The sequence below is a fragment of the Cnephaeus nilssonii genome (genome assembly GCF_951640355.1).
Source record: "Cnephaeus nilssonii genome assembly, chromosome: 2".
Classification (NCBI taxonomy): domain Eukaryota; kingdom Metazoa; phylum Chordata; class Mammalia; order Chiroptera; family Vespertilionidae; genus Cnephaeus; species Cnephaeus nilssonii.
Window position 1 is genome coordinate 61,200,250 of NC_137073.1, and position 12,890 is coordinate 61,213,139.

At 39.8% G+C, this 12,890-nt stretch overlaps 1 protein-coding gene across 3 annotated transcripts in view; it reads right to left on the minus strand.

The window, feature by feature from the left end:
- Positions 1 to 291: 291 nt before the first annotated feature.
- The window catches only part of RHOBTB3 (Rho related BTB domain containing 3), a 50,922-nt gene continuing 38,323 nt past the window's right edge, over positions 292 to 12,890 (minus strand). For 2 of the 3 annotated variants that reach the window (XM_079797529.1, XM_079797528.1), the window contains exons 10-12: positions 12,117 to 12,283; positions 7,244 to 7,340; positions 292 to 588 (exon numbers count right to left, since the gene is read on the minus strand). In XM_079797529.1, the coding sequence (XP_079653655.1) occupies positions 473 to 588; positions 7,244 to 7,340; positions 12,117 to 12,283 (380 nt within the window). In that variant the 3' untranslated portion in view covers positions 292 to 472. The remainder of the gene's footprint in view (positions 589 to 7,243; positions 7,341 to 12,116; positions 12,284 to 12,890) is intronic. The other variant, XM_079797530.1, reaches the window with a different exon arrangement.

Sequence of the window (12,890 nt, forward strand, 5' to 3'; positions counted from 1 at the left end):
CAAAATGTCAGGCAAAATTCGACTTCTAGAGTCTCTGATTGATCAGTCGTCCCCTAGATTTTTCATTATAGAAATAGTCACACTGGGTCTCTACATGCCCCTAATTTTAACAAAGCCATTAATCAGACATGATGAAATTTCTGTATTAATCCTACATGATTTCTAAAACATTTCAACGTTTCTTAACTGGGAGAGGAATTAATATCGCCAAAGCAACAGGTCATTTTAAAGGGAATAAGTAGCTGCACAACCGCTTTATACACTATGTGAAGCCTTAGGTTTAGCGTGTAGTATATTTTGTTCCCTTTTAAGATCACGATCATTGTTTTTTCAAGGAGAGCTAGTAAACACATTAAGCTTTATGGTGACTTTCCCCCCCGCCACATCCACAAGAATTTTACTGGTACGCAGAGGTATCCCATTCTTCATAATGATAGTAATTTTAAAAGTGTGTGTACATAAAAGTGCCAGGTTACATCACTAAGCAACGACACTTCCGGGAGTGAATATACTTCCTGTATTCCGCAAGCTGCTTCAAGTACAGATTCGATGGCCATCTGTGCTTTTCAACAAAACTGCGTTCTTCCACTAAAATTTTTAGAAAAAAAAGTGTTAATTGAATATATTTTATTTGGGATCAAGTTTAGGTATGAATTATTGGCTTCCTGTTGAATGGATGACATCCACGCTCTTCTATATACTCCCTACTCTTCCCTCAAGCCTTCCAAAATCATTAAATACAACTTTGGTTAAATCAGTCATCAGGATACATCTTTCCATCACTTCATCAAGTAGTATTTGATAATGTGTTTATATATATAAAACTTTTTTTTTTCCTGGAGATGAAAATGAACTTTTTTTTTTTCATGTAATTGTTTCTTTTTCTTTTGTAACTAACACAACCTCCCAAACGCTTTTAAAGTCCCCTCTGTCCTGTCTCCCACCAAGCCAGAGTGATCAGGTAGCCCATCCATCCCTGCAGGGCTGGGGGTGTTGCCCTGGAGACCCTTTCCTCCCGAACCTGTACCCTATTGCTTCCTAGGCCTGCTTCATGCTTTCGTGTTGGTCCAGACACTCCTGACGCCAGGTCCTTCCCTTGGTCGATTCTCTAGTTTGGGTGAAGCAGAACCTTTCTTAGCTTCCTGAAAAGGGCAGGCACATAAGAAGTATTTTTGAGACCTTGCTTGTGATGAAACGTCTTTCATCTCCTCACACACAATTCGTAATTTGGTTTGCTTCAGAATGCTGGAGACAGCACTGAGCAGATCTTTTCAATCTGCTGTCTCAAGGCCTTCACTCCTGGGATAACTCCTTGTATTATTTCTTGATAATTTCTTCCCCACTGTTTTTTACTAGTATTATCTGTATTAACTTCTATTATTCAGGTATTTCACTTCCTGGATTGAGCCTCCATTTTTTTTCAAACTTTCCTTTCCGGTCTTTTTGTCCTTCCTTCTGGGAGATATCATTACCTTCGATTATTTTTGGTTTTTTTTTGCTATCATCTTTGTAATGTCCAAAAATGACTTCCTATTCTTGTATTGCTTTTTAGAAAATTGTAGTAAAATATACGTAAAATAAAATGAACCATCTCGACCATTTTTAAGTGCACAGTGTATAAGTGGTATTAAATACATTCATGTTGTCGTGCAACCAAGCACCAGAACGCTCCATCTTGCAAAACTGAAACTGTGCCGATTAAACAACTCGCTATCCCTGCCCCTGGAAACCACCATTCTACTCCCTGTCTTTACAACTGTAACATTCTATCCCTGCTTTTTATAGCTGTCTCTTATGCTTTGAGGATATTAATTTTAAAGGTTTTTGTTTGTTTTCTTCTACTCCTTGTGCTCTTGTGTCTCTTTATTCCTCTAAGTTCCTTCTTGTGAGATAATAGAAAATATATATTGGTCTCCGCACCCAGTTCTTGACACAGAGGCTCCTGAAAGCCTTGTAATTTCCTGGGTGGTATTATCATCTTTTATTCTAATTAGGCAATTCTGGGTGGCCTCCTGATGAGGGCTGGTCATCGAAAAGACATGATTAGAAGTTTGGCCCTAGCTGATTTGGCTCAGTGGATAGAGCATCGGCCTGTGGACTGAAAGGTCCTGGGTTCGATTCCAGTCAAGGGCACATGCCTGGGTTGCAGGCCTGATCCCCAGTAGGGGATCAATGATTCTCTCTCAACATTGATGTTTCTATCTCTCTCTCCCTTCCCCTTTGAAATCAATAAAAATATATTATTTTTAAAAAAAGAAGTTTGGACTTTCAGCATCCCCCCTTCCTGACCCCACCATTCTCTTAAGAAGGAAAAGGACTGAAAATGGGGTTGATGACCAATCATGCCTGCATAAATGAAGTGTCCATAAAAATCCCCAAAGTACGAGGTTCAGGGAGCTTCCAGGTTGGTGAACACATCCACGTGCCGGGAGGGTGATATACTCCAATTCCACTGGACATGAGCTCCTGCACTCGGGAACCCCCAGACCTCTCCCTATGTATCTCTTCATCTAGCTATTCATCTGTATCCTTTAATAAACGGGTAAACTTAAGTAAGTGCATCCCTGCCTTGTGTGAGGCGATCTAGCAAGTTAACTGAACCCGTGGAGGGGGTCATTGGAACCTCTGATCTATACCAGTTGCTCAGAAATACTGGACTTGGACTGGTGTCTGAAGTGGGTGGGGGATGGTCTTGTGGGACTGAGCCCCTAACCTGTGGGATCTGGCACTCTCACTAACACCAGGTCATAGCTGGTGGTGGGAAGAACTGCTTGGTGTGGGGTAAAACCCCACACATTTGGTGATCAGAAGTATCAAAAGTGAAGTGTTCTGTGTGAGTAGTAAAGACCACATGGGACAAAGACTCAGAGGAAAGTAACACAGGTGGAAAGATTGTAGGTTTTTCCTATTCACTTCTCTCTTGTTTTTATTCATTGTGTCTTGGTTTGGGTACCTATCTTTCAGGTTGGACATTGCCTCAAATATCTGTTAATCCTCAGTTATCCTGTATAATAAAAGGCTAATATGCAAATCGACCGAATGGCAGAATGACCGGTCGCTGTGACGCACACTGACCACTAGGGGGCAGATGCTCAATGCAGGAGCTGCCCCCTGGTGGTCAGTGTGCTCCCACAGGGGGAGCACTGCTCAGCCAGAAGCCCTGAGCCGGCTCATGGCTGGCGAGCACAGCGGCGGTATTGGGAGCCTCTCCTGCCTCCAAGGCAGCACTAAGGATGTCTAACTGATGGCTTAGGACAGTGGGGAGCAGGTCTAAGCTGTCAGTCGGACATCCCCCGAGGGCTCCCAGACTGCGAGAAGGAGCAGGCCAGGTTGAGGGACCCCCCCCCACCACCAGGGTGCATGAATTTCGTGCACCGGGCCGCTAGTCTCTTTATATTGAAGAGTGAGATGCTGTTTGGAAATCTTTAGGGCATGGGTGGGACTTGCTGACTGGTGGAATACACTGAAGCACAACTGATGGGTTCATTGAAAGAATTCACAAATGAGGCTAGAGAAGGATGCTTCAATTTCCTGTCCAGACTAGGGGAGTCAAGGTAGCCAATACCTGGCTTCCAGAATTCTAGAATCTGGGTATTGGAAGGAGGCTGGAGATGTACTACAAAATGTGCAACTTTCCCATAACCCACATGTTTTCAGTCCAGCTCCTTGCCCATCTCCACTATACCAAAAGTTCATGATTTTTATCACATTTTTTTGTGTTTAATTTCTTTAGGAATGAACCTGCCATCTCCAGTGGTGATGAAGGAGAAGCAGTTACCTGCCTGGGTGGTACTGTGTATGGCAAAAGCTTCTTAATCAACATGAAAGTAAGTCTACTGCTTTCAGCCCCAAGCCTCATTCCACTTTCTAAAATACCTGGTACCTCACATTTCTAAGGTTTTTTGGTATTTTGCTGGGTGAATAAGCTTGTTTCTTATCAGTATTCCCTTCTGTGGGAACTCAGGTTTCCTCCTGCTAAGTCAGTTTCTACTTCTCCATCTACTGTTTGACCTCAACTATTGTAATTTGGATTAACAAGGTCTGGCCTGAATAAAGAGAAATGACCTAGCTACTCAGGAAAATTAGTTCTACGTTTCACTAAGAAGCAAAGGTGACATAAAAGTACTCCCTTAGTTAAGATAAAATAACAGAAAAAATGTTATCACAGATGAGCTCTGGCGAACAACAACAACAAACAAGACAAAAAAACTCCATAGTATCTATAATAATAAAAGTGTAATATGCTAATCAGACCGGTCATCCTCCCGGATGTCCTCCTGGGACGAAGCCGGGGCTGCAGCTGCTGGATCGAGGCAACCACCCGTGGCTGCGAGAGAGGATCGAGGCAGCCGCGGCTACAAAGGCCTACTCTTGCACGAATTTCATGCATCGGGTCTCTAGTAAAATACATAATATAATATTCATTTAAATTAAACTAGCTGTGAGAATAATGGCTCCATAAATGCCAATGGTAACATATTCCTATGCACTGCTGTTTGCTTTCATGAGTCCAGTCTATAAAATGTCTAATATTTATTGAGCTATTTTACTGAGTTCCGATGCATTAGTGCTAGAATTGACAAGACATCTTTTCCAGTCTCACCTTTCAATTTCTAAACACCCCTAAATAAGAAAAAATTCTCCGTTAAAACAATTTGCAGAATTCCAGTAATAATTTGATAATTTTTCAAACTAAAATAGGCAATTCTTTACGAAAGCTCTGAAGTGATTGTGACAAGAACCCTTTTGAACTGAAAGTGACCCTGTGACGTGGGCCAGGTGTAAGGCAATATGGAGGAGAGGTGACTGTGACACTCTGGAAGACATGGCAGCGACTGCTTAGTCTTAGTACAGATGGGCCAGAGTAGCCAGATCTTCAACTTTTCAAAAGAAGACAAAAATTTAGGTTTTTTAAATGTAACACGTTACAATTTTTAAATGTTGACACTCAATTTAAAACAAACAAACAAAAACCATGTGGTCCAAACAGACTACCAGTTTGTGACCATCTATTTAGACTATCAAATTCTCCCTTACCCACAGCGGGTTTTCCTGCCCAACAGGAGGATCACTGCGGGCCCTGGACATAAGCAGGCACCACGGACCCAGAGCTCTCGTGACACCCTCTCATTCCCCTCAAAGGAACACAGAAAATCACCGACACAGCCTCACCTTCTTACCACGCCTTTTCAAACTACACCCTCGGGCCCTGCTTTGCACTATGCCAGGGGGTCATATATCCTTTATAGGTAATTGTATAAGTAACCAAATAAAAATTAATAACTCAAAGGACTTACAGGGCATCTTTCTCCTAGGTTGTAACAGCGTTCTCCATGTGTATCATGCATTTATACAATATAGTAAGTGGAAAATAAACCTTATTTTTTGTTTACAAGTGAAGGTGACCTGAGGTAGCATAATGAAGGTAGTTCTGAAATCGAAATGTTCCTTCATTTCATTTTAATTGACTTCTGAACGAATAACTGTATAAGAATGTCTATACTAACAGCAAGCAGAACGTGCTTTTTTGTTTCTTTCTTGCACAAAGTGGATGGTCTGTGCTGTGATGCTTTGATTTGTTTTGTTACTCTACAGCACTAGGAGTTGAATTCTACATAAAGAGGCTTCCACTCGCCATTCAATGTTTGTTGTCTGGCTATGAATGTCTGTCAAGGCGTCTGCCAAAAACTGACTATTTCTTGGTTTCCTTAACTGTACAAGTAGCTGAATGAAACCAGGCACTTTCACTTTGTTTTAGCAGCAGATTCTCTTATACAAGTAAGATTTTATGTGGAAGGCTAAGATATAAAGCAGATAAAAGTGGAATTACTCTGGTTGAAGGTTTGAGGAAAATATCCAAGAAGCACAAACGTAGCCTTGTCTTCCCTCTACTTCTCTTGGCTCCTTCCTCTTCCCTCTCTCACTCCCCACTCTCCACCCCACCCCAGAAGACCTTCAAGCATCTCCAAGGCGAGTTCTCTGTGTAGAGTTTGAGACTACTTGATTAGGTGATCTTTAATTTCCTTTCCCTCTTAATCTGATTATTCCTTGAATCTATTCTAGGTAATAACGTGAGCAAACCACTGTATCTAAGTAATCATCTACTCTGATGACTAGTCTATTTTCATTTTCTTTCCTCTTATGTAACACTGAGAAGCTCAACATTTGATCAATTTTAATTTTTATAATTTATCTTAAAAATCCCACTACACATACTTTCTCTGCACATTAAGTTTTGCAACCCTCTTTGATCCATAAATAATTGCTACTCCCAGGTAATACAGTGAACTCCTATATAGATAAACTTAATAGATATAGGTATTAGTACAATAGATCTATACTAATAAAAGGGTATTATGCTAATAAGACCAGGAGACCTTCCGGACATTCTTCCGGACAAAGCCATGGTGGCGGGGCTGAGGCAGAGGAGGTTAGGGGCGATCAGGCCAGGAGGGCAGGGCAGTTGGGGGTGATCAGGCCAGTGGGAGGGGCAGTTGGGGGTGATCAGGCCGGCGGGGGAGGAGGGCAGATGGGGACAAGCAGGCCGGCGGGGGAGGGGGGCAGATGGGGACAAGCAGGCCGGCGGGGGTGGGGGGGGCAGTTAGAAGCGAGCAGTCCAGCAGGCAGAGTGGTTAGGGGTGATCAGGCAGGTAGGCAGGCAGGTGAGCGATTAGGAGCCAGCGGTCCTGGATTGCGAGAGGGATGTCTGACTGGCCAGTTTAGGCCCAATCCCACAAACTGGCAGTCGGACATCTCCTGAGGGGTCCCAGATTGGAGAGGGTGCAGGTTGGGCTGAGGGACACCCCCCCCCCAGCCCCGTGCACGAATTTCATGCACCAGGCCACTAGTATATTATAAACAATACACAACAGATACAATTCTTATATTAAAAAACATTTTTCAGTCAGTACTGTTTAAATTTTGCTTCTGACTTGGGTAGTTAAAACCAAGATCCTGTTTATCAAAACCAAATGCCACCAGAGGCCACTTTATCACTACACTTCAGGGAAAAAGTGCATTTAAAAATGATGGGAGCTATAAAACAATCATTAGAAAACTTCTTGTGTAATACAGGTCAAGCTACCTTACGTAAAGTGTCCTCAATGACCGCACTGCGTATTTAAAAGGAATGTATTACATTGATTTTTTAATTTTTAAAAACTACTATTCCTATATAAATTACGTTTCAAATCTAAGAACAAAGAACATAAAGTTTTCTTTCAACACAATAGTTGCAATCTACCTGAAAGATCCTGAAATTCAGGCTTTTGACTGAAGATGAGGTAGTTAGTGGCAATGAAATGAAGTAGCCAGGTTGAAAGGCAATCAGAGTGGTGAAACTGCAAGAGAAATGGAAAGTGAAACAGTATTGTAAATAATGACCTTCAATACGATGATTAAATAAGAGAGAATGGTCTGGAGAACCCCTGGAGAGCCCCAATCCATGTTTAAGGTGTCTGTATATACGATGCAGCCTCCAGCCTACTCTGACAGCAGAAAGGAAAAGGGAGCATTAATAACAAATAATAATAAAATTACATCAATGGAGACACCAAATCAAATAAATAACAAGTTACTGCTGCTGCAGTGGCTGAATATCTTTAAGCAGATGTATGGTTGCATCCGTGGTTCACAAAGGCTATCTGAGGTTCTTGAAGATTTTGTTTAAGCTTTCAATCTAAGGTCATGGCCTTCACTAACTGCACTTGTATCTGTGCAAGATTATAGCCAGCAAAGGTATACACTTGGCCATATCTAAAGAAATTCATCTGAGGAGCAAACTAAAGATTACTTAGAGGAGGAAGTGTCATCAACCAAAGGTTATGGTGGCCCTGTGTAAGTATTTCTACGAGAAGGTTATGCTTGAATAGTTGCTTTTAACTCAGATGTACTGTTACACTGAGCAGGATTCCCAGCATATTTCTCATTCCGTTTCAATAGCTAATGGAGGGGGAACTCTGAGCAACTTGGCCATGACATCATCACCTTGGTGCCAATCCAGTGACACTCACTGATGTACGTAACCACTCAGTTCAGAGTGTGGTAACTTGGTGGCAGGAAACTTGGATATATGAGTGTAGTTCTTTTTATTATCATTACAGTAAATTATACATAAAATTTACCATTTTTAAGTGCAACCATCACCACTATCTATTTTCAGAACTTTTTATTATCCAAAACTGAAAGTTTTTACCCATTAAATAATAAGTCCCCTTTCCCCTTAGCCCCAGTCCCTGGTAATCACTATTTTATTTAACCTTTATGAATCTGACTATTCCAAGTACCTCATATAAGTTGAATTATACAGTATTTGTCCTTTTTCTGTCTGGTTTATTTTAATTAGTGTAATGTCCTCAAGGTTCATCCATGTTGCAGCATATATTAAAATTTCATTCTTTTTAAGGATGAGTAATACTCTATTGTATGTACATACCACACTTCATTTATTCTTTCATTTGTTGATGGACATTTAGGTTGTTTCCACTTTTAGGCTATATATAGCTCTGTTAAGGACAATCAAAAATATGTAAAAAATAAGTAATACTAAATTGAGGAAAGATTTGTAATCTCAAATCTTAAGGAAGAAACTCAAGTATTGCTCCTTTAAAAAGTTATAATGTGGGAATATGTTTTAACATTTCAATTCATAGGGGTCTCTGATTCTTATTAAACAACAGAATTTTTGAGTTGTATGAAACTTTATAGTTCATCTAATCCTACATCAGATTTTAACAATCTTTTTTTCACCTTGTATTTTAGCAGATGAATGTGAATGATCTGAAGGGAATAGAGCAAGACCATGTAGCTATTTTAACAGAAGCCACCAACACTATTAGATGATTAACCAGAGCAACTAACCTACCAACAGAGTTCAGAACATTGCTGATGGCTGTGACTTTGAAAGAGAAGGGAGATCACAGAAATAAATAGCTGCCTACAAAAACATAATTCAAATGCAGAATTTTATTTTTGACCGAAATTTAAGATATCCTAAGTGTGGGCTCTTGGCAAGAGATGGGATGCTATAAACTAACTACTTGTGGGCAAAAATGTATGCTGAACTGAGAAAATAGGTTTAAACTTAAATAAACAAAAGAATAAAAAAGAATAGGCATTTAAAAAAACACCTGTAAACCAAATGCTGTAGCATTTAACAGCTCTGTAATGAATAATAATGGTGCAGAAAGTACCTAGAAACTCACCAGGAAAAGATCAGAAACAAAACTGGTGGCCCGAAGCAGCCAAATATTAATGCACAGATTATAAAGAAGTTGAGTTTAAAACTTTAATATGAGAGTAAATAGGACTTCACAGGAATCACAAAGTTTGGCTAGAAAGGGTTAAAAGTGGAGTAGAGATAAGGAAATCTCTACCTCAATCCCAAGGAACTGGTCGATTAGGGAAAGAAGCCTGTATTTTATGTTAAGAGTTCAACTTGATGGAAATATATGGACCTAAAAAGTGGAAACAAGGTAAAGAATTGAGAGAGTTTAGGGACAAGTGGAAGCGGAAATGAGAAAATACTAAAACTGCTAATCTATATTGAAGGTATGAATGATGCTTTCCTGACACACAGTACACAGCTGGCAGAGATGATGAAAGGATTAGAAATTTCAATTACTCAGAGAGCTACTAGAAGTCTAAGTCTGCTAAAACATTTTCACCTCCTAGAAGTCAGAGAAACAATGAGGAAAAGGTTAACTAAATTCTGACTACAGGATGAACTGGCTAGTGAAGTAGAACCTTAAACTAGAAACTTCAAAGAGAACTTACGGAGAAAACTATCCTGTTATCTGAGACCCATAATTCCAAACTAGGGACCATCAGGAATATAATAGAGGAAAGCTGATAAGCGTAGGCTTAATCTTAGCAAATAGAAACATTATCAGAAACAGTAAAATTTAAAAAGAATTATTTCAGAATTTTAAAATTCAAGAGAAAAATAAGTATAATCACATAATCAGAAACCACACAGTTGGGGGAAATAGATCAGGAAGAATTTATGACAATGCAATCATAAATGATGCTGGTGATGTGTGTGTATGTGTGTTTGTGTATGTGTGTGTGTATTTGTGGGGAAGGGGCACTTAAAGGAAATCAATGCAATCATACTGAAAATTCTCTTATGTATAAACTATCTACTTGAAAGGATATTACACAAGGCCCAGGCCAGGTAGCTCAGGTGGTTTGAGCGTCATCCCAATATGCCAAGGTTGCAGGTTCAATCCCTGGTCAGGGCACGTACAAGAATCAATCAACGAATGCATAAATAAGTGGAGCAACAAATTGATGTTTCTCTCTCTCTCAAATTAATAATAAAAAAGGATACTACAAGATAAGGAAAGAGAAGCTCGTATCCAGTTTTTTAAAGTATGACAGACTTGTTAGAATAGTCTGAAAGTGATACATCAAAAATGAACTGAGATTGTGAAAATACTAGACAGAATAAAAATGCATTTTTAAATTAAATCTAGAGGGTAGTTATTTATCCCAAGCTCACTGTAAATATATTACAAAGAAGAGCGATCAGGGTTACTCAATTTTTTTATATTTGTTTTTATCTCTAATATTAACTATGTATGATCTTATGACTTGATTATGAAAGAAAAGAACTCCAAAATAGTAGGAGAGAGTAAGGAAGACCTGGATGCTTTGAATGAATTCCATTCTATGCCTAGAAATACAAGTTGATTAATGAATTCACCTCAGCACACGTTTTGCTGTCTGAGAGTCTGTCCTTTTCTGCATTTTGTGGCTCTATTTCAGCAACTTGGATGAAGACAAATTCATCATATTTTTCTAATTCTGGATGTCAAAGTTGATAGGAATAGCCAATATGTTGTATGCCAGATAACATTTTACAAAGTTTTGATAGTCTGTAATGATAGAGCAAATATGTTCCTGTGAAAAAGACCTTTAAGTTTCAGTTTACTGCTCGGTCAGTACTCATCACTGTGTATATAGACTGCTGCGGGCCCTGAAACTGTCTCGGGAAGGGGGTGAAATGGTAGAATAGCCAAGGGCTGGACGACCCATCTGCATAAACTTCTTGCTCCCAGGGATAAAAGAGAGAGAGTGGGAGCCCGGCCAGTGTGGCTCAGCGGTTGAGCGTCAACCTGTGCACCAGGAGGTCATGGTTCGATTCCTGGTCGGGGCACATGCCCAGGTTGCGGGCTTGATCCCCAGTGGGGGACGTGCAGGAGGCAGCCGATCGACGATTCTCTCTCATCATTGATATTTCTCTCTCTTCCTCTCCCTTCCTCGCTGATACCAATAAAAGAAAACCAACAACATATTAAAAGAGAGTGGGAATAAGGAGATGGTAAATGTCTGACTGGGACAACAGGTGAGAGTTCCAGAAGCAGAGTTCAAGAAAGCAGACCTAGTTTATTTACAGACCTAGCCTGGTCCTTTGTCAGGTTCCTATTCTAGGGTCCGTGTAACTACAATTAGTCACATTAAGTTGGCTGTGTAAAATCTACCTGTTCCCTAGAATGTGCAGCAAAACAATTATTAAAAACAAAAGGGTCCTGAGCTTAGAAGAGGCAAGAAATTCTGAGGGGAAAGTAGGTGAACTGCAGTGGTTCTCAACTCAAACATTTTTTACTAAATATATTCCCGATACCGTGAGACATATCAACAAAATGAGGTTTGAAAGGACTAAGAAGTATACCTATACTTCCTACAAACAACTGAAACTTCAAAACAGGTTCATAAAGTGAATGAATGGATGGACAGATAAATGAGTTCAGCCTAATCATCCTATCAGTTTGTAGGGACCAATCCTGTCATTTTCCTTTCAAGAACCCTAAGATTTGATCATTTTGGGTAAATTCTATTTCCTATAATGCCTATATGACACAATAGTGCACCACACTCAAATGACTCTAATAATGGCCACCATTCAGTTGAAAAGTTCCCCATCAGCAAATTCTACCTCCTTAGAAAGGGAATGCTCAGAAACCCTATCTCCAAACAAAATTACCTGCCCACAGAAACGGCTGTGAGGGCCCTTGAGCCTCATTTAGCCAAACTTCCAAAGTAGGACAGGTACTAACATATCTCTTAAGAGGATTTTTTGAAATTCAAATAAGCAGATACATAGGGCCAATTACCTTGGCTTTCTTGAGCAGGTCAACTATATCGAGGTTCATGGATGCCAGCTCCCTGCTGGGCATGCTCTGCAGTTGGGTAATGATGAACAGCTCACAGATGTGCTGCAGTCTGGACACCTGGTACATCTCAGCACAGATCAGGAGACACATGGCCTGGAAAATGCCAGCTGATGCAAGGAGGGAAATAAAAGAAAATGGACAATAAAACCATTTATTTTATGGCCTAAGACAAACAGAAAATGCTGACTCTATCATTCAATGCAGAATAGAGTGCCTAGAGAAAACCTTGAAGAAGTCAGCATTCTAAACTCTATTTTTAAAAAGAACTAATTTAAGCCTTCATACTCAGAAGAGAATCTATGTGTCGTTTTTTATTTTTTAATTATCCAGAGAGGGAGATTCTATAATTGCCCTTAATAATCAAGTCCAGAACTACGGGATAATTCCTTCTGCTCCCTAAGCTATATCCTTGCAATTTTTCTCCTTCTGGCTTTAGTTCCAGATTTGTTTGTTTTGTTTTAATTGTGGTAAAATAAACATAAAATTTACTATTAAGCATTCTTCCAGTTTTACAGAGAAATAATTGGCATACATCACTGCTTAAGGGGTACAGCACGATGGTCTGAATGACATATACTGTGAAATGAATACCACAGTAGGTTTACATAATATCCATCATCTCATATAGATACAATAAAAAATAAAAGAAAAAAATGTTCTCCTTGTGATGAGAAAACTTGGGATCTATAATCTTAACAATTTGCCTATATATCA